This window comes from Bombus impatiens, unplaced genomic scaffold (genome assembly GCF_000188095.3).
Source record: "Bombus impatiens unplaced genomic scaffold, BIMP_2.2 scf_4016, whole genome shotgun sequence".
NCBI classification, from domain to species: Eukaryota; Metazoa; Arthropoda; class Insecta; order Hymenoptera; family Apidae; genus Bombus; species Bombus impatiens.
This window is the reverse complement of record NT_180435.1, coordinates 337,311-359,045: the sequence shown is the minus strand read 5'-3', so window position 1 is coordinate 359,045 and position 21,735 is coordinate 337,311. Positions and strand designations below refer to the sequence as shown.

The following is a 21,735-nucleotide window of genomic DNA, read 5'->3' as shown; positions in this document are numbered from 1 at the left end:
CAACCAGCCGACAAACCGGCCAGCGGCTGGAAACGCAACGGATACCGAGACCGGCGTGGAGTGTACGCGCGAACGGACCAACGGCAACCATTCTCGTAAATCAGTGGAACTCCGGCTCCGTTCCGGGACAATTTTATGATTTAATCCGGTGAATGCGCGAAGGCTGTGGTCGCGGTAGCTTCGAAACCCGAGTTCGCGATATACCGGCTGCACTTGCCGAGATGAATTTCACACGGCGCCAAATGGTGACCGCGTGTAAAAATGGTTTGCGGCGTCCGATGGGTGGGACGGCGGATGGCCGGAGGGTGGTTCGGCGGACGTCGCGTCCGAATACAGAGGACGGAGTACGGGGTTAGCGGGTTGAACGCGAGGAGACCAGGCGACGCAACACGACGCAACCGTTCGACGCTCAACCAGCGTGAAATTTCAGGACGCTGACCGACGTGCGTCGCAATTTCTCCGAATTTTCGATCGGTTTGAGAGCGTTATTTGGTTAAACCGATAACAAAACGAACCCTCGATTACGAGATTGACAGCGCGCATCCAATCGATTCCCGGCCGAACCTGCACCCTCGTAATTTCCCTCTGACGAGTCTCTCGACTGCCTGCGAATTTTTCGAACGCCAACACGACTCGACGATCCGCGAGTTGCTCGTCGATGCCAGAACACTCTATCACGCGTTCCTCCGATCGTCTGGCTCCGTTTCCGAAACGTCGCCTTCATCGGAGATTAAGAATCGTCGCGAAAGGGCATCGCGTCACGAAGGATAGAGACCACGGAGATCGGTTCGCGTGACCGCCTAGACTCAGCCAAACAAAAGGTTTCTCGTATTCGTAAATCGCAAATCGAATTAAACTCTCAAGCGGCACGCCATTCCCGATCGCGATTCGTCGTGCGTATAAAAGGAACGGATCGCGATCAACCGAGTCAAGTGAGTTGCGGGACGTATTCACAACCTCTCTGCCGCGTCTCACTTCAAGCCGCGGGTTATCACCGCTTTTTATTCTTTCCCGATATTGTCTTTCGTATCCACACACAGCATACACACACACACACACACACACAGCTTCCGCGTTCAACGATCGTTCCAATCGGAGAAGTCCGCTTGTGATCATCGAGCCATCGCGATCTGTGTCCGTTGCGAAAACGTCGTTAAACGAGTCCCGCGTACCGAGCGTCGAGTTGTGCGAGTCGTGCCGGGATGTTATCGCATAATGAGACTGTCGTCAACGGTCCATTGGCTTTCATCGGCGAAGAAACTGGGTGTGTACACGTAATCCGTCGACCTTCTAAATGCTTGAGAGACGATCGAAAAATACGCAACTACGTAGTACTCGCGTACTTTGTTTCATAAATGAGAAAAGTTTACCGACTCGAGTACTCGTGATCGAACAACGATCCTTCGAGACAAAGCGCTACGACGCAGGATGATATTTACGATCTCATTGATCGAGCGTCGATTAATATCATCCGTCTCTCCAAGCGATCTTTACGAAAGCATAAGACGATTAACTATTGTTCGTTTGCTCGTCATCCAGGTATGTTCCGTCGATGCGAGAAAGATTCCTGGGATGGAACGTACCGCCGGAGCATTCGGATCTCGTGCATCCCCACTGGAGAGGGTTCATAGCACCGGGAAAATATTGGCACATTGGATTCGCGCTCATCTATTCGATGCTGCTTGTAATGTCTGTCGTAGGAAATTGTTGCGTCATATGGATATTTAGCACGTAAGTTTGAAATTACATCGAAGGGTTGGTGGTGCCCTCCCTCGAGAAACGGTGGAATACTCGTCCGCCTGCGGATCGATCGTTGGCCGTTTCTCGAAACTACACTTCGTCCTGTACCGACTACCGTCATACGTCGTCGGAATCTGGCGTCGTACCGATCGAACCGCGGATACTCGAGCTCGGCCTGTGTGTTTGCAGATCGAAACCTCTGAGGACGGCTTCCAACATGTTTATAGTCAGCCTGGCGATATTCGACATAATAATGGCCTTCGAAATGCCGATGCTTGTGATAAACAGTTTCATGGAACGTATGATCGGCTGGGAAATCGGATGCGACGCCTATGCAGTCTTTGGTTCGATCTCTGGCATGGGACAATCCATTACGAACGCCGCCATTGCCTTTGATCGATACAGGTTACGATTATTCCGTTTGATTACGATCTGATTACGATCGGCATAAACCCTGCGAAGATACTAAACGCGCTTTGCTTCTTTCCGCAGAACTATTTCCTGCCCGATCGATGGACGGCTCAACTCGAAACAAGCCGCGATAATTATCGCTTTCACGTGGTTCTGGGTGACACCGTTCACTGTTTTACCGCTGCTAAAAGTCTGGGGTCGATTCACTACCGGTAACGAATTCACGGAAATTTAACTTTCCCCCCGTTCCTTTTCTTTTCTTTGCCCAACCTAACCCTCTCGCGTGTTATTTCAATCGAATTATTCCAGAGGGATTGCTCACCACTTGTTCGTTCGATTTCCTCACGGAGGATCAAGACACCAAGGTCTTCGTTATGAGTATCTTCATCTGGTCTTACGTCATCCCTCTAACCTTTATCGTGTACTTCTACTCTCAATTGCTGCAATCTATTCGCAATCACGAGAGAATGTTACGAGAACAGGTCGGTGTCTACGAATTTCTTTTCCCCTTCTTCTTCGTTTTTTCTTTTCTCTCCGCTTGTTTCAATATCGTTGAACGATCCAGCTCAAACGGACTTTCTTCGTTTCTGCTTCACAGGCAAAGAAGATGAACGTAAAGTCATTAGTCTCGAATCAGGACAAGGAAAGGAGCGTGGAACTGAGAATCGCCAAAGTGGCATTTACGATATTTTTCCTCTTCCTTTTAGCTTGGACACCGTACGCAACCGTGGCTATGATAGGAGCATTTGGCAATCGGTAATTTCTACGTTTCTACGCAAGCTTTTCCCCGTTCTTTTTCTTTTTTCTTTTTCTATGACGTAGTTACCAATGACAAATCTAATCGTCTTTGTAGAGAGCTTTTAACGCCTATATCTACGATGTTACCCGCCTTGTTTGCCAAAACGGTATCTTGTATCGACCCGTGGATTTATGCGATCAATCATCCGAGGTAACTAATCACTCGTGATACTCTCCACGATATCGTGGACGTGAATACAAACGAAACGATTATCGCTCTCCATCTCTGTGCAGATACCGACAAGAATTGCAAAAGCGTTGCAAATGGATGGGCATTCACGAGCCGGAAACAACTCACGACTCCGCGTCTGTCCAGACCGAGAAGATTAAATCGGACGATGCATAAATCGAGGGCCTCGAACTTCCTACATTGACGCGCTTATAGGCACGATCGGTTTTCCAGTACGAGATCGAGACACGCTAAAAAGAAAACCACCACTGGTGTGATCTCGATCTCCGTATAAATACGTAGAATCTCAGATTCCACGTAATTACGTGAAATTGTAAAATTGTAAAATATTATACGATCGTAGCGATACGTACAACGATATCGACGATCCTGCTATTATCAAAGCATTATTAAAGTAAATTCCACGGCAAGCTGTTTTATCGAAATTTCCCTTTCGATCCACGTTATATTTACGCCGATTAAACGTCATATCGAAACATGTATAGCGTTCCATCGTTGGTCGAGCTTTCCTCGTGAATGCGTACGAGAGGTTGCGCGCTGTAACATGCGCTGCACCGTGCGCGGTAACTTGCGCGGGTCAATCGACTCGAATTCAAAGCCATCGAAGTGAATTACGCGAGCAACAAACAGTTTCGCAAGATTTCTTTTGGCGAAGAAAACTTCTGGCTAGCCTTTCGTCTAGTCGAAATAAACCGTGTTGAAAATTCTCCGAATATAATTGACTCGTTGTTCCGAAATTCTCAGCGCGCTACTTGTGGAAAAAAGTGTGCGCGATGAATTTCCCTTTGATAACGAGCCTCTCGTGACACGTAAGCCTTCTTTTTCTCTCATTCGGCGTGCAGAGGAGAGGAAAGAAAAGCGTAGTTTCTGCCTTTTAACGCTTTTTACGGAAAATTGAGAGGGTCTTGTTACATTCTCGTTATCCCGATCCCCTTAACACTCCTGCAACTTTTCTTCCTAAGATTCGCAGAAAGCGATGATATTTTTACGCGAGGCGCGTCCTGAAAGAAACTATTTCGTTACACAGATTCGCAAATATAACGCTACGCGAGGTATAGCGTTTCCTTGGTAAAACGAGAGAAAACATCTTAATACGGCGCATATTTTTCAACAGAGATGAAAACCGACCATACAAACCGAAAGTATATTATTGCCACGTCTCTTAACGCGTAATTTCAATTTACAATAATTCCATGAAAGGCCAGTAACTTCTAATTATCGATTCGTCGTTCATTTACGTATCGCGTATGTACTCGATTGGATGGCAGGGTGGTGTTGCTAGAAATCGATCAAAGTTTCCGGATACTTGCGAACGTCAGCGTATAATGAGAAACGCAAGAGGATATCGACGAAGTAACGAATGATAGTTTTTATCGATAGAAAGATCTCGGTTCATCGAGAAAGGCTAAGGACGATTACGTGGACGTGGAACAGAACGGTGAAAGTTTAGTCCCGATGGCTGCAACGTTACGAGTTGGTGGATCGTGTAGGTACGTGTAGATAGTACACTCGCGTGGCTCCCCGGACAGTAGGCGGAGTCAACGGATAGCCCGGCAGTTCAGTTAATATGCAGTTAGTACGTCATTTGTTTCTCGCCGCTGGGAGGGCTTATCGTAATCTCTAACGTCATGGCTCCCCACGATCTCTCGCGTTAGCAACGCTTGCCTCGCAGATCAACGAATTCGCGGATTCTGTGCATACAGCGCGTTAAACGCGATCACGACGATTCGGCCGATTAGACGAAAACGCTTCTCCGTTATCGAAAAGTAGCGGAGAAGAAGCTGACTTACTTTCTTCCTCCTACAATTTTTATTCCGAATCGATTTACGCGGTAACTTTGCCGATTCGTCTGCTACAGTGTACACGCGACTCTTGCATCGATTGAATTTCCAATCAAGCGAAATTCTATCGTATTTGCCGCCGTCGAAGAACCGTTTTCCCTCGCAGTCCGTTTCGCGCACGCGACTCTCGCGCAATCAAAGTTTTCCACGGTTCGTCCCGCTATGGATAAGCCGGGAGAGGAACGACAAGGGCTGTGGAGAAAGGCACGGAGAACAGAGGAGAGAAAGGGAGAGACACGTTGGTAAGGCGGGAAGAAGGAGGGCAGGAAGAAAGGAAGCGAGTACAGTTTGACAGGGCGAGAGTCCTGGTTTCGAAGAAATCCTTGATTAGATGTTCCCGTCAAAGGAACCCTTCGTTTTCCGAGGATCGAAGAAAAAAAGACGGGTGGTAAGGGGCCGGGTAACGAAGACAGATAAAACGCGAGTGGGGAAAGAGCGAGCGACAGCGAGCGTGGAGGCATGGAAAGCGAGGAATCGGTTTGGGGAGCGAATTAAAAATTGTTCCAGTCGGCGAACACGGAGGAATCGAGAAAACCAGAAAAAGAAGAAGGGGAGAAATAAAGAGGCGTTTTAATCGAAGAGGTCTTGGAAGGGATTGCGCCGTTCCGAGAGTAAAAAGGAACGATCCCACTCGGTTTAAGATACATCCCATCCTATTTCCCGAGGTCGTACCGGCGACGACCAGTTATGGATGTTGAAAATTCAATTACGCGGGATTTATGGCTGCCGACGCTGGGCATATTTATTGTCGTGGCATCTCGTTCTGAGGTGGCTGGCCGAGTCCTCCATTTTCGCATCGAGGGAACGTCCAGTATCAAAATATTGCCTGCAAATACGTACTCTCGTTCCATCGTATTCCAGGGTTACGTTCGATGGTTTCCTTTCTTTTATTTAAGCTAGCTCGATTTCAAGTATCGCCAACCGCGTTTCTTCCCTTCGGCGGTTCTCGTGTCGTACGGTTCGCGCGCAAAATGGCAAAATGCGGGAAACGAGTGGAACGATCGAATAAACGAGAATCCGTTTTGGAGTCGCCTATGTTGTTACACGCGTCTAGCATTAAGATAGCGCAGACGATGTTTTATAGCGTTTAGGTGCCTCGCTTTACGGGGCCGTCCTTTTTAAAGCTGTCTTAATCCCCGTTAAGCGCAGGGTAATAAACTCCACAGTGCTCATTAAGGTAGACTGTACAGTCTTTTTGTTCGTGGCACGAGATGTATATTAACGCGGGCAATAAATATCATCCTTATCGGCGGCGTTTCGCCACCTTGTTATCGCGTATCGATTTTCTACCACCCAAAGTCGCACGGTGAAACGCGACCAGGACTTTTCGAATTTTCCAGGACCATCGGACGAGCAGGCAAAGGAAAGACGGAGTCGTTCGGCGGACGATGCGTTGCCACGACCGTGGTTCATCGAAGCGACGAGCAAGATAGTCTCGTCGTGCCGAGATGGCAGGGCAAATCGCAACTTCGCGTTCCTATTCGATCGCGTATTTCATTCGAAACGTCAGACAGAATTCGGCTGTAAAACTTCCCTTCGAATAGAATTTGCTTACCCCGCGAACTCCATCTTCGACGATATTATCGGCGCGGCGCAACGATTTATCTCTCGCGCCACAAATCTCTGATACGCTTTATCGATATCGTTGGATTCGAGCAGATGTTTGCGGTAAACGAGAAACACGTGGTCCTTGGTAACTGTGCAGTTGATGCGCCAGTGTATCGCAACGTTACGCGTTTCCCTGCTCGTTCCTGTTAATCAACCGATTCAAGACGCTATTTAGTTAAATTCGCCGTGCGTCAGGACGGAACGAAAGACGCGCAGGCGAAGAAGAAGCGCGTACAGGAGGCGGGGAACGTCTGATAGCAGGGAATTACGCGAGAGAGGGGTTCGAGGGAGGAAAGAAAACGGCCAAACTAATTTCAAAGCTGTTAAGAGCATTACGAAAGTATGTCCTCGACGGGCGCAGACGAGCGTAGACGGGCGTAGTTAGGCGTGGACTGGTGTAAAAGTATATCCGGGGACGCGGGTATTTACGGATACGTGGAATATTGGACGCGAGAACAAGTGGCGCGTACTATGGCAGAAGATAAAACGAAGGTGCAGCTTTAGCAACGAAGTCGATGAGAGAGGCTGGCGTTTCGCAGCGATTAGAGATGCTCGGGTTAAATCCTTTCGAAACGGGAGGCCAGGGATTTCGAGACAAAACTGCGCGCCGAGAAGAGGAAGAGAGAAGAGTAAAGGGAAAACAGGTGAACGAGTTAAATCAGAAGGACGGAGAAGAGAAGGAGAGACTGATTAAAGTGGAAAGAGCAAGTTGGCCCAGTGTGATGCAACGTGGACAATAGTTGGCCGTCGCGTCGTCGAGGGGTTGGCCAGAGGAAAGGTTGGAAGAGGAGTCAGCTGAGAGAGACCAGCATGGGGGAACCTGTGAACCCTCTCCTACGGACCGAAATACTAAAGCGAGCTTAAGTGCGTTGCCATAGGGACCAGCTGGAGTCGAGGGGGCGAGAGAACAGTGGATGGGGTTGCCGCGAGAGAAGGTCGTGCCACGTCCCGTCTATGCCGCGTAGTTTCCGAAACGCGCTAAACCGCTCGGAAGTAGCCAACGTCGAGATTTGCTCGCTTTTCTTCGCTGGCGATTTTCAACCGTAGATGCGCGTTTACTTGGGATTCTTAGTCTCGCGTGAACGAACGCATTCGACGCAAGGATGAACAGCCTGTTTCCCGCTGCTGCTATTGTTCGCCTACCTGTGTACTCGCTAAACGTTTCGTTCTTCTTCGCTTTGACGTTTCTCGCTTTGACGGAACCACGACTTAACGCGATTTCGAAGAAACATCGCATCTCCGGCTCGATCGTTGTACGTACATCGCTACCAACCAAATACGGCATAGTATTACGCGCTTTATTATTTGCAGCGCATGCTGTCGCACGTCCGTAACAATACTTCCGTAAGTCTGTAATTTGCATCTCGTTGCTGATGTATTCCGTGTCGTTCGTGTATCAGCTCGCTGGCACGGTCGTTAAACGAATTTCCTCTTTCCTTGATTCTCCTTTTCTCTTATCCGCTGCAGAACGCTGCTACAGCATTCCTTTTCTCGTCCCTGCGAACGATTCAAGAATTCCACTCGGTAGTTGACACGGCAGTCGCGCGAGAAAAATGAAAACTTGATTATTCGCTTCACGACTTGCTCGATCATAATTGCGACTGGCTACGATCGACGCGAAACTGTTCGTGGCCTGGAATAAGAAAACTTGCTCAACGGAAAACCAAGCGTTTCAGGCCTCTCTTCGCGAACCACGTTTTTAAAAGTTGTGTTTAAAATTTCCGATTTTACATTTACGGCTGGTGAACCCGTGTGAAACGCGTTAATGGCGCGCTGTTCCACAGTCGTTGGACGTACGCGCCTCTTACGATTCAACTGCTGAACCGTATTAATATGCCTTCTGCGCGAAACTTGTGCCAAACAAAGGTCGACGAATCGGCCGAACAAACAATGAAATTTTTAGCCACGCCGTTTCTCCGCCACTTTCCACGGTCTTTCAGAGAGTTCCGCAGAAGGCAGAAAAGAGCTGAGATGTTTTCCCTGGAGTCGATACTTGCTCCCGTCGTCTTTCCTTTCAACCGTAATTCCACATTCGTCTTTTCTTCCTCGATGATCGTTTTCTACACGCGTACCTTCGCCCTCTCTCTCCGATCGTTCAGCTGTTTCGCAGTTCTTTAGTCGGATCGTTGTCCCGTCGAGCTCTATAAGGAGCGGAAGCTTAGACTACGTGGAAAGCGGGAAAATGCCAGCGAAGGAAGAGATCGTCGGACGGAAACTAAGCGAGCTCGGCCAGCTGCAATACCGCGATACACAAACTTATTGGCGAAACTCGCGAAACTTCCGCAAGGTTCCGAGAATTTCAAGATGGCGAACATCCGCATTCCGGATTAGAAGAAAGGAAGAACAAAGGTCTCTGGAAGCTGCTTTATCGGTGGAAATTTTCCTCCTCTCTGCAATCAAAAATTCGTTTTGCCTCGCAACAAAGTATCCCGTCGAATCGTTCGATGTTCGATGTTCCGTGCTGCACGTTGCATGTTCGAACACGTCGCAACTCGCGTTGAGTTGACTCTATCGAAGTAATCACGAGTCGTGCCCATTTCTGATTGGCGCGATAAAATTAACAGGGATTCGTTTGGCGCGCAACTCCAATTGTAAATGGCACCGGTTAATTGGGTCGACCATCTGACGATTCGATGTGAGGAAATTCGAGCTTGGTCACGATAATGAGCCGTATTAATTATAAACACGTCGCACTGCCGTTAATTACTCAAGTTGGAAGTGCGATAGCACGTTTACATTCCCAGCATCTCTTCGATCTGTACAATTCGCATTGTCGCCGAGCGAACGAGCAGTTTTTAACGCGATGGCCTCGTTCGAACGACACGAACATTCGTCGTTTGTTACCTCTTTACCTCTTCGTATCTATCTGTTCCGCATCAACGTGTTCGCAAAGCACGCCTGCTAAAATTTTTACCAACCTTCTCCCCGATTAAATTTCCCCTCTTTCAACTTGCAGAGGGAGACGAAGGATATTGTAACGCCACACCTTTTCCGTTCATGGCGTGTCGATAGTTCGTTTCTCTTCTGTCGTATTTCCAGATACCAGATTATTATTTCACATTTTCTTATCTGTCTTTCTGCATCAAATTTAACCCTGTCCTCCCACCGGAAATTCGCTTATTTTTACCCAAAATCGAGTCGTACGTTTTCGTTTCTCGTTTATCGATATTTGGCTTCGATCAAAGGCTCTCTATGCTGTTAAGCGTATCACAGAAAACAATGAAGTTTAAACTGTTCCTTCGAGTGGCAGCGAATTACACATTTTAACCAACACTCGTAAGATCTGTGGATGAAATTGAAGCAGCAAGTGTACTCGGTCCATGTAAATTGTTCGTAAAAAGGGAAAGCGGAATGTGATAAATAGGATAATGTAGAGCTATCGATCGATAGAGAACGAGAAGAAGGAGAAAACAAAGAAAGCTGTCCATACTCTCATTGGTTCTTGTTAAACCGAAAGTCGCTAGAGAAAAGGTAAAAATGAGAGTCAGCGTGGGATGTAAGCGCAAATCGTCCAGCGAATCGATTCCATTATTCGCAATAACGAGTAAACGACCGCTGTAAGCTACGCGCTTGCTAATATAGAAACGAACAAGAATAGAAAGAAAGTAAGGCGGAAATACGAATGTCGCAGGCCGAGCAGGTTACAGCTGAATAATGACTGCTGCAAGAGAAAAAGTATTAGTTCGCGAGCACGAAGCTTTCTCTGTAAAGCACGTTCTCTACATCACTCGCCTTTTGTCGATGCCATCCGCTAACGAGAAGTGATAACAAAACCATCTTGCGAAACCTCGACTATTTTTCCCGATGCAGCTCGTTACAAGAGCAAAAAAAATTCTTCGACGAATTCGCAACGCTGTACGATCGGTATTTTGGAAAATTTTTTAAATTTTTTCCCATTCCAAACGTGCTCGGCTACGAGTAAATTAACAGGCGGATCTCACCGACGACACTGCGACCAGATACGTATCTTGCGTGTATTAGGTTGTCCGGAAAGTGTCTTTCCTTTACAGACGCGTCTTTTACAACGACGCACCTTTATACAAACATGAAACCTAACCTGTCGAACGTTGCGATCTTTATTTCGATAGAACAAAATGGATCATACGTAATTCGATAAAATAATAGAAAACGGAAATCCATTATTTCCTTATAAAACGAAAGAAACCTTTCGGACGACCTAACATATATTGCGTATGTTAGCAACGACACATTTTCAAGACTCGTAGCAGGCAATTAGCTTTCGAATGATTTACGGCAAGCACTTGGACTACGCGTGAATAACGAAAAGCTAGACGAGATCGTGCAAAACTCTATCGATAGCTAGCGAGTCGAACTGGCGTAGTTAACCGCTGTCAAAGGTTTTGATCGACGCGAGAGAGTTTAAGGTTTCAAGTGTTTTAACGGCGATCACGATACGGATTCGACTCAGACTCGAGTCGGTTTTAGATTATTATACATTCACGATCTAGCTATCTATGACTTACTCGCGGTTATTTAAGAAAAGCCGTGCAACGTTGCGCTGCTTCAAAGAATAAGAATATTATTCCTAGAAGAATCAATGAGAGAACGGGAAAACTGGGCTGCCTTCTGGTAAGTAGTAACTATCACGAACAGCGCTGTACTTACGGAGAACATCGAACAGAAATTACGTACCGAATGATTCGACCATGCGGTGATCTCTCTGATTAATAGAAATTTCTAACGATAGACTGACAAAGTGATTACTTTGCTGGCAAAACCGAGAATTCGTTTCGTCTATCTAGATCTCTGCGACTTACGCTCGAATCTCGTTATTGAAAATCATTCGCCACCTTCGATAGCAACCAACGACGCGGAAAGTTTCGCCGTAGAAATTGTTTCGTGTAACTGCTCGATGATGAAGAAGACGAGAAAAATCATGGGAAATGGGCGAGCGTTGCCACGCTCTTGCGAAAGAAGCGATAAAATCGCGCGAACGCGCGAAAATTAGAAACTGTTTTTTCCAACGCGATACGTTCGGCAGTTGCACGGTCGAGACCATAAAAGTTAACGAGCTGTTGGCGAGAAATCGTTAAAAGTTAGCGTTGAAAATTCGTGAAACCGGATGCAGGGTGTCCTGCAACGGGCGTAATTAAATGTACGGACACAATTTGTTCTAATTTTGGATGCAACGCCTTCCAGTAGGCACGACTTTTCTCTCCTCTTCTTCGTCGTGCTGACTGCACGTCGAGGAATACGTATAGAGTACGCGCGTATCGTCTGATAAACCTAGCTAAAGTGCACTCGTATTTGAAGTGGTGAATTCGCGCGGCGAGATCACGCGAATCAGCGTCGCGTTATATTTTCCAGGATATTTTCAAGAGACGTCGTGTTTTTCAAGGATCTCGTATTTGAGGACGCGATTCCGCCCGATGACGATGTCGTCGCTCTGATCATATGGCGCATACTTGAAACGCTTTGGTTGAGATTCGCGCGTGAAAATATCGCTTGACGAGATGCTACTAAATAACATCCGCCGGCTTATTCGACGCGACAAAATTTAAATACGCGCGACCAACTTTTTTCGTTTCCATTTTTGTCCTCGTTTCTTTGACTCGTTCTCTTAAAAAGAAAAAAAAAGGATAGAAACAAAAAATAGATCATAAAAAAAAAAATGAATGGCAGTGTACTGGCCGTGCAAAAACCGATTCGATTATTCCGCGATACGAAACTGACATGGATATATAAAGAGAAATAGAGAACGAGAAGGAAAAATGCAAGTGGCGATATTTACAAAGAGTTACGAGACAAGCGATACGGTTCTCCGCATTTCCATGGTTTCCCCGTTCGAAATCGAGTTAGAGTAGCGAAAGGACTCGGAGGGCCTTCGATAGCCCGACGACTTCTTCGATGGGATTTTGATTCCGCGAGAATTTTCTTGACCACCCTTTATAGGTGCGACACAGGCCAACTATGTGCCGCAGCACCTACACAGACGAGGATAAGCGAGGAAAGCCAGAGCATGCGCTCGGGTATCGCAAATGTACGAGCTTCGGTTCTCGCTTTAGTCGAACCCCGGTAACGGTAGGGGTAGAACGCGCTCGGACGACTATTCGACAACGTGCTCGCCACAGGACAAGGGGTATTTTGTCGATGAAAAACGAGACCGAGCATCTACCACTTCGACCTGATTCTCAGATTTCAGCGTAATGTTGCGGACTCGTAAGAGTTTCCATTCCAATTAATTTCTAGCTATTGGCAAAGCAGGTCGTCCGCAAGCCCGACGAAACGCGAGGGATATAGCGTGAAGAAAAGGACAAAACGGTTTTGCAAATGCATTCGCGCCGATCATCTAGAGGCAAGTTTTTCTGGTAAATTGCGACATCGGTGGCAGTGGCGATATCTATACTGGTGATAGTGATAGTGGTGAAAGTGGTGTTGGTGCTGGTGGTAGTGATATTAGTGTCAGTGATATTGACGACGGTAGTGGCGGCACGTGAACCTTTGGCGAACACGTTACAAAGATGCGGTAAATTTTTCCACTGCCCTTCGAGCACGCCGAACCTGCCCGAGCGTCAACTATCCTAAACAGGTGAGAGAACAAATATTCTGTGTTAATGTACGAGCCGCACAGATATACGAGGTGAAAGCAGGTAACTGGATTTTTACAATTTTGGAGACTTTGCTGCCAAAGTATTTTTTTAAATATAATATTGTTACGCGCAACGCATAATTTCGTCGATTCTCTCTATCTTTTTGTTTCCTGGCGTTGATCGATTCGACGAACAAACGGCCCATACCTCGCGCGTTAACTTAGGGTTGTTTCACGGAGCCAGCGTCATACGGTAGATTATAGCGCAAAAGGTGTACTGCGTGCGAAATTTGTCGAATGTCGATGTACGATCAGGGCTGTGAAAGAGAAACGAAGTCGATAAACACGGTAATACGAGGCAACTACACGTTCGTTTAGAGAGCAATGTTACGACCACCACGCGTAGAATCGTTGCAACTCGTTAACGAGTCCAAGAACTCTTAACAACGTTACGTCGTTTCATCGCAAACTTCGGAATATACAGGATGAATTTTCGATTCGCTTTCCCGGCGACTTCGAGATAATCGACTTTCAATGAAAATTTGCAAATCGAACAGGATAGGCGCGTGTAGCTTTGGAACGTTTTTCCATGCTGGAAGAAAACAAGCGTTCGCTGCACAGATTCTAGGTTGGCAATTAACCAGCATGAAACGATAGATATCGCTTGTTTGAACTATACATATTGCCGATAGTTTTCGCTTTTGGGAGAGATTTAATAGAATTTTAAATTGATAGGATATTCATAGGTGATCCAAGTTAATCGTTCAAAGAGGAAATCGGATTTACGATTACGATACGCATGAAGATCATAGGGAGGATACACGCGATAAGTACGTCTTTGTTGATTTTTTTACACAGCTGCCATAATTATATTGGGAAATTTTAGAGGCAATCCGAGGTTACAAGGTATTTACCGCACGCATAAACGTATTCGGTAGGAAATTAGTATACAGCACGAACGGCAATTTTAAGCATATAATAACGCGCGATTACTAAGTAAGAAATGTTTTAATACCTACGATATTTTGTTGCTGTTGTTGTTGTTGTTGTTATTGTGACAAGCGATATTTTTAATACACGTGTTTGGCTCCGAAATCAAATAAAAAAATCATCTCGGTATTTGATAACCAAAGATCGATCGACAAGGTATTTCATCTTGAAATTGCTTTCCTACAAAGTATGGAAAATGTAACATCGCATTCCTCTCCTGTAGTCTGCACATGACAAATATCGATTAAAGGTGATCATCGCGAATTTAGGATTTCTACGTTCGTTCAACGCTTCGGATCGAAAGCTTGTCATCGACGATGCTTCGATCGATCACGTAGGACGAGCTTCTGTGACCTTTCGGTATTCGGTATTCAGTTCCAGCACGAGATAAGTAAAGGGCCGACGTTAATTACCAACGAACGCTTCGATTCCCCCGACGTGCGAGTATCGTTTCGAATGAGATACTCCCTGGTTACCTTCGGCTTATTTAGCTTCTAGGCTTTCAGGCCAGTTCCTGAGAGATTTTCCAAACGTTTGGTTTTTTAACGTCAAAGCGTGGAACCGATCTTAACGCCGACCGAACCGTTCAATTTGAAGATGGCAATTTTGGCGATTCGACGATGTACTCGCTTGGAAGTAAGCGAACTAACGATTCGACGATTACGTAAGGACGATTTAATGAGATTTCTTAAGGTTCTAGAACTTTCGTGTCCTGTTCGTACACCTATTCGACGAAGTACATTTGTCAAAGTGATCAAACGATATGAAAATCTCCGTCGAAGCATTTTCTCTTTGCAAAATATTTTCCACCTTTTCCGGATGCTCTACAAACTTTTTTGACTTTTCAATCTTTCCATCCCTTCCATGTACACTTTCCTCGGTTGTTTGCTTCTCTCGTAATTCTTTTGTACATCGTTTTCTTTATATATATATATCTTTTTCTCTATATACATCGAACTTAGAGTAATTTCTCAATTTAAACGGCTTCTTCGAGCTCTTATATGTCGAAGATCCGACTGTCTTCCTAGAATTATGCTTGTATAACGCTGTATTATCGATCGTACATCGAAATCGAGATTTTAAGGTATTTTTGAGATAACAAAGCATCGAAGAGCTACTTAACCTACATTGATGAAAAACTTGGGGAATAATTTTATGTTAAAGCACGGAAAATAGGAGCGGAGATTTTGCTAGAGCTGATTTTAGAAGAAATTAGAACCATCGACGGAATATTTCATCCGAACAGTGCAAATTGGAAAAAGTTCAGTTGGCTCGTTTAAGGGTATTTTTTCAATTTGTTGAAAGAAAAGATAGAGAGAGAGAGAGAGAGAGAGAAATAGAGAGAAAGAGATTTCAATTATTGAAAAAGAATTAACACGATTAGTTCTCTGAATAATTTTGGTATTGACGTTCCAAGTGAAAAATCCAATAGAAATCCTATCGAGAGGATCGCGAGAACTTGAGACCCTTAGATTAGCAATTGCTAGACACTCTAATCTCTTCTCTAAGACGTCTCTTATACTCTCTCTCTCTTATACGGTCTTCTTCGTGCAGTTACTTAACAACGATGGATGTAAAAACTTTCTACATAAAGCACATTTTCTCTTTAGGCTAATAAGCTTCTGTATCATAGCCGTGTACGAGTAGGTTTTTCCGTGCAGTTGTAAATGATTAATATCGTATGATCGACGATTAACGATTTTAACTTAACACGTATCAATAATCGCCTCGTATTCGTTATACGAAGTAATTTTCTTGCGGATCGATTTATTAGCTCGTAACAAAGTATTTTATCAGCGACAAATAATTATACGCGAGATTATCAGTTAAGAATTTCCTCTTAACGATCATAGCTTACTGCAAGACCATAATTAATTAAATCGATAATTTTCATAATTTTTTAGTAGGGAAAAAATTTCCATTAGGCTTGCAGAATATTTACGAAATATTTCGAGAGCGAGTTTCATCTCAGGTTTCGTTTAATACGTTCTAACGTAATATCCGCGCGTTCGATGTTCCTAACTTTCGACAGCATTAATCTCATTGACGATAACCTACGTAACGATTACGGGAACAACGAGCATATTCAACTACACGAGAAATTGTTTCTGGCAACGGCCACTTCGCTCGATCGGTCGTATAATTGTCCACTCGGTATCCTTTCTTCGGCTTTTTTTCTCGCCGAAGGAATTTAGCGATAACGAGTTCGATATCAAACAGTCGGATTGGATCAAAAGCGAGAGAAATGAAATTTCATCGAGGCGCGTTCGAACAGCAAGGACGGTAACAAGGGGCTGATATTAATCTCATCGACGAGATGCCGAGGATGATTATGGCAGTGGATCGACTTGGTCGGTGTGTTCCTCGGGCACGGCTGGGCAACGCTGGTTCATGTTGAACCACGATGGACCGTGGAGGGTAACTGCTGGAAACGTTTTGTATCGCCGGAGGGAGAGATCGAGGGAGAGAGAGAGAGAGAGGGAGAGAGAGAGCGTACACCGAAGAGCATGCGAACGAAGGGGAGAGACAAGCAAGAGAGCAAGCACACGACTACTCGTATGTCGGGGCGCGTGTGTTAGGCGCGCGAAACCAGGTTGGTCGTTGGTAGTAGGCGACAGCAAACAGTTTCAGGAATGCGTGGCGTGTGTTTCGAGCGCGCTGATATGATTTAGGAATCGCTTCCTACGGTCCCGACTATCCAGCGGTTTGGTCGGTCTAGCTATGGCACCAGCGTTGCGGGATTTGCGTGCATCGCCGCTAAATGTTTCGCTCCTCTGAAACGCTGCTCCGATGCCACTGGCCAAGATTTACCGAGCTTACGTGACCTTTCGGCCGCGAAATTAGGCCGATTCATCATAGGCTAGCTGAATGCTTACGCAGGGATGCCGCCAACCTCTATTCATCGTCCTCTGATCGACGATACACGCCGTTCGCGTCTCACACCGCTACCGTCCGAACCCTCTCCCCCAAGTACCGATCGATCGATCCTTCCTGCCGAATATCGATTACGCGGTTCCTCCTATCCAACATCGGGTTCGACGATGCTCGAAATCGCTTTACCGCTCCGGTTCCTAGGAATTCCTACTTAGCTCGCTCGGATCTTTCCGCGATATATATTAGCTTCGCAGCAATTCCGACGCCGCGGGCGTGTTTAAATTATAAATATGCAAGGGTCGAGAGCTAGCCCCGTCTTTCGTAAATGGCTCACGCTAATTACGTAACATAAACGCAAGTGCACTCGTATAATTGCGCGCTCGGATCTGCCATGCCTTGATAATTCGCCGCCGTTTCCCTATTTTTCGTCTCTCGCCCGACTTTTTACTCCAACGAGAAGATTTTTAAACGATAATTATATTACGACAGGTTGTCTGTCGGCGTCTGAATCGTACGCGCGTCGCTAGTCGGTTTCATTCGTTGCTGGGAACGCTCGTCGATCGAAGGCAAACGAAGATCATGCTCGAACGCATTCGAATTAAACGTACATAATAGAACGAAAGTTCTGGCAATTTGGTTAATTCGTTGCTTTTAATATCGTAGATTGTTGCACACTACAAGCAGCGAGTGAGCTCACAATAAGGGTGGTGATCGCACGGAGAACTGTGTCGGCCAGGTCGCTCGATATCGCTGAACACGGGACGATATTCGAGCGAACAAGCCTGGTTTTGCTGCATTAATTTTATTATCAATGTTTCCCGTTAAACTTTTGTAATTCTCCTGTAATCGTTGTACCGCTTGTTGCGTGGCTCGTTTCGCTCCGTGTTTTACGTCGTTTCGATCACGGTAGTCCATCGTAGCCAAAACAATGTTACGGAAATTTTCCAAATACGATTCGTTTTATCACGAGACAGAATTCCCTCGCACAGGTGGACTTTTATCGCGTTATTCATATCGATAACGAGGTAATCGACGATCGATTCGTTCGACTCGAAGGTGATTCCATATCTTCTCCAAACGTAAAATCAATCGATCGTTGGTTCTCGTGCTGGGTGAACTCGGTCCTTTGAGTAGATTCACGAACGGTACACGCTCTATCGGTGACGAGCGTCGCTTCTTGCTTTCGTTTTCCTTTCGCCAGATGCACCCATACCGTGAAATCTCCTTTACCTGTGCATTTCGCGCTTTCCTCATTTTCTGTCCTGCCCTCTCGGATCGGCACGAAACTCCGGTCCTCTTCCGCTTCTCCTTTGCTCTTTGCCCCTTTACTCTTCGACCTTTCCCGCTTTAACGCTCGGTGAATTTTTCACCGTGCAGCTGGTGGCTGGTCGAGTACGAGTTGGTCGGATTCTCTCTCCGGGGATACGCGAACAGCCTGCAGGCTTTGCACAGTCTCGAGTCTCGTTTCTTCGGCTTTCGAGAACGCTCTCTTCTCCGCCACGAAAACTTCTGATCGCTACTCTTTTCTTCCCCACAGTCGATCCGATGCCACCGTTTACAGCGATATCGCGACGCGCAAACTTTTTCTTTCCATAATTTTATCAAAAACGTGCAGCTTGACGCTTTGATCGTTCGGAGGAAATTCCATGTTTTGCATTAATCTAGTAGCAACCAGAAAATCTTTAAGAGCGTGACAATTTCGACTCCGTTCGTGATTTTATTTCCGTCACGTTCGCCACTAGCACCGCCTTTGCTCGAATGCGGATTCTCGATGTTTCACCGAGCTGACGTGGATCGACTTGAAATCGAACCGATGTATCGTGAAAACAGCCTCGACGCTTTCAACGATCAAGCTTCGAGCGTATACACCGTCGTCGTCGTTTACATCCGAACACGTTCGACGAATTCGCCAATTTTATCGAAGCGTGCGAATTAACGACGATGGATCGGTAATTCTCGTTACGAGTAATAACTCAAACTAATGGAGAATTGATAATTACAAGTAATATCTATCACCCTCGACAATATCGTGTAATCCACTTTTACGAGTATCAACTTTCACGTCGAATAATTAGAGTGGCGTAAAACCAAGTACGAAAGTCATTTTATAGGGCGAGTTCGTTCGCGAAAGTGCTTTTCGTCCGTCTTTCCTCGATATTCGATTTCCAGGTTTTCGCTACGAAGAACGTAAGTAGAACTAAGTTTGCGGCACGGCGGAATTTATGGAGAAAGATGTTTAAGCAGTCGTCGTAAGTAGTAAATATTTGAACGATACTCTTCTCGAACCGCTGAATTTCTGCTACCCTTTATGCCTAATTATATCGTTTTTCCCTTCGTGGCAGGTATTCATTTAGCTTCGTTTGTTTTGTCCTGCTATTTTTCACTTTTATTTCCAACCCGAGACATCGATCAGTTTTTCCAAATGAAATTCCGACCTGGCCCTTGTTCGTTCGAGTCGATTTCAAGGTACATGAACATCGTCGTTCAATAAACGTGGGTGTTAGTAAACATGGGAAACCTACAAACTGGTTCTCCGCTAGGAACTCCTACGACGTTAGTGTCCACGTATGAATATGTAATAGCTGGAAACACGGTGTACAGAGGCACGCGAGTCCTCGCTCTTGTACGTCGTTTTCTCTTAAATCGCGCTGCGAGCACGTAAGCCGAAACAAACATGTCGCGCGTTTCCTTGCTAAACGCGAGAAGAAATAACCACCTACCTCTGCCGTTTGCTACACAGAGAAAAGAATACATAAACTGGAAAATATGGCTCCTCTGTTTCTTTTCTTTTTTTTTTTTTTTTTCTGAAAGCAAATATCTCCGGATTAATGTTTCTTTCTCGTTCGTTAGCAACGGCACATACGCTGTAGCGTGTACGACGTTAGGGTTTGTTCGGAGCATAGATCGAGACAAAGAACCGCGTAAGCGAAGAAGGGAAACGGGTGAGGAAAGTGGTTGCCGCGAAGTAGGGTGATAGAGTGTACGCGAGATCGAGTGCACGGGACACGAGAGTCAAGCAAGAAGCAGAAGGACCATACGGATGGACGAATAAATATAGACGGATAGGTAGACGGACGGGGCAAAGGCAGAGAAACGGGAAAGAAAGCGTGCGCGAGGAAGGAGAGCAGGGACGGTGGAAAGACCGACAGAGACTCTCGACCCTCCTTTGCGGTCCTTCGCGTACGATGCACCAGTCAGGCCACTATTGTTTGAGTCATCACAATGGTGGAACAAAACCTCAACCGGAGGATCGAACTGCACTCCAAAGCCCAACTCCCCGCCGCTGTCGGTCTTTTCCCTCGGCGAATCAGCCCCACTAGCGAACTCGTTCTCCGTACGATCCACGAAGAGCAACGAAGCTACCCCTTCGGAAGCGGCTGTGCGGCGCTGCTCGCCGCGCCTCTCCTACTTTCCCTCCGTTTCGTTCGCTGGCACTCGCGCCTATTCGCGACAGAAGCTATCGCTTTTCGAATGACAACAACCAGCAAGAACAAAGGGGAAAGGTTGACGGTGCAAGATGAATCCATTGTGCCGCTGCATGCACCGCTACCGCTCTGGCGTGTCGATGGCTTTCGACTCGCCAACCGTGCAACGTCTTTTCTACTTTTCGCCTCGTCGTCTGGCCGAATGAACGGCTCGCGGCCTACTTGCCCCTTCCTTTTTCGACCAGTCGTCCGTGTTCGTCGATTCTTTTATTCCGAAAGATGAGCTTTTTAACGCACGCGCCAACAACGACGAATCGCTCCGACGAATAAAACGCCGGCATCGTACGACGTAGCTCTATGCCACAACGTGCACGACAAACGTAGTTTGATGCCAAGTTGAAACAATTCGAGTTTCTGGAGTCGAACATCGAACGATTTCGGAGAACCACGGTTTTGCGGTATCTCCTGCTGGATTCCTGAAACCGATACGATTCCGAGATTACGCTGCTGTATACTCCGAAAGCCACTTGCACTTGACTGATAGCGAACCGAGTTCTCGCGGTTTTAAGGCTTCGTTCCGAACCAGGTAGAGGGGAAACCCCTCTCCACACTCCGTCAATACTCAGCGGCCATAATCCCTCGAATAAAGTTATCACTCGGAAGGAATTCGGATTTAAGTAGGACTCTGCGATTCCATTTATCTCCTTCTCGACAAAGCACTCGTGATCTCGATTCCCCGTATTTGACCATCTTTCGAAGAAACGCCGAGAAATTTATTACAGTCGTTGCACGATCCAACAGTGTGTAAGATTCAATGTTATCGTTTGGAAACGTGAGCGAAACGCAGCAGCGAATTCAACGTAGAATTATCGGTGTATTCGGTGTATTATTTTCGTCGATTCGGATAGTGCGTCGATAGACGTTCGTTGGTACACGCGTGGAAATCTCTTGGAGCTCGAACGATCGATCAGCGACGATCAATCACGAGCCGTAAGGACGCGAACGTACAAAATCGCGATAAAGGGTTGTGCGAAAGAGGCGAAGAGAAGGAAAGACGACGATAAAATAGAATCGTCGGTCAAGTTTCGGCGAAAACATGTCGGCTCTGAGTTCGAATCTCCTCGTAAATCTCTAGAGTGCTCCGACGAGAAAGAATATTTTTTCGAGAGTGCCGCTTCCATTGGCACTCGAGAGAACGCTTATCCAGCCGTAGGAAACGCTCGAGCACTGCTTCGCCCGCTTTCGTGGCAAGGCTCGCGACTGAACGATGATTGGATTAGTCAACGTCGTTTCTCAGAATTTCAACGA

At 46.3% G+C, this 21,735-nt stretch overlaps 3 protein-coding genes across 7 annotated transcripts in view; 2 read left to right on the top strand and 1 right to left on the bottom strand.

Moving 5' to 3' along the window:
• The window catches only part of LOC100749384 (opsin, blue-sensitive), a 12,181-nt gene extending 8,643 nt beyond the window's left edge, over positions 1 to 3,538 (top strand). The window contains exons 3-10 of the mRNA XM_003494875.3: positions 1,102 to 1,264; positions 1,540 to 1,731; positions 1,930 to 2,145; positions 2,233 to 2,363; positions 2,461 to 2,633; positions 2,750 to 2,907; positions 3,005 to 3,100; positions 3,184 to 3,538. Coding sequence (XP_003494923.1) covers positions 1,203 to 1,264; positions 1,540 to 1,731; positions 1,930 to 2,145; positions 2,233 to 2,363; positions 2,461 to 2,633; positions 2,750 to 2,907; positions 3,005 to 3,100; positions 3,184 to 3,295 — 1,140 coding nt within the window. The 5' untranslated portion in view covers positions 1,102 to 1,202 and the 3' untranslated portion in view covers positions 3,296 to 3,538. The remainder of the gene's footprint in view (positions 1 to 1,101; positions 1,265 to 1,539; positions 1,732 to 1,929; positions 2,146 to 2,232; positions 2,364 to 2,460; positions 2,634 to 2,749; positions 2,908 to 3,004; positions 3,101 to 3,183) is intronic.
• Positions 1 to 21,735, bottom strand: part of LOC100744512 — a 148,248-nt gene that overhangs the window by 65,676 nt on the left and 60,837 nt on the right. The window lies entirely within an intron of this gene.
• Positions 12,620 to 21,735, top strand: part of LOC100749861 (tyrosine-protein phosphatase Lar) — a 287,592-nt gene continuing 278,476 nt past the window's right edge. For both annotated transcript variants that reach the window (XM_033324603.1, XM_024372213.2), the window contains exon 1: positions 12,620 to 13,138. The gene's annotated coding sequence lies outside the window, so the exon portion shown is untranslated. The remainder of the gene's footprint in view (positions 13,139 to 21,735) is intronic.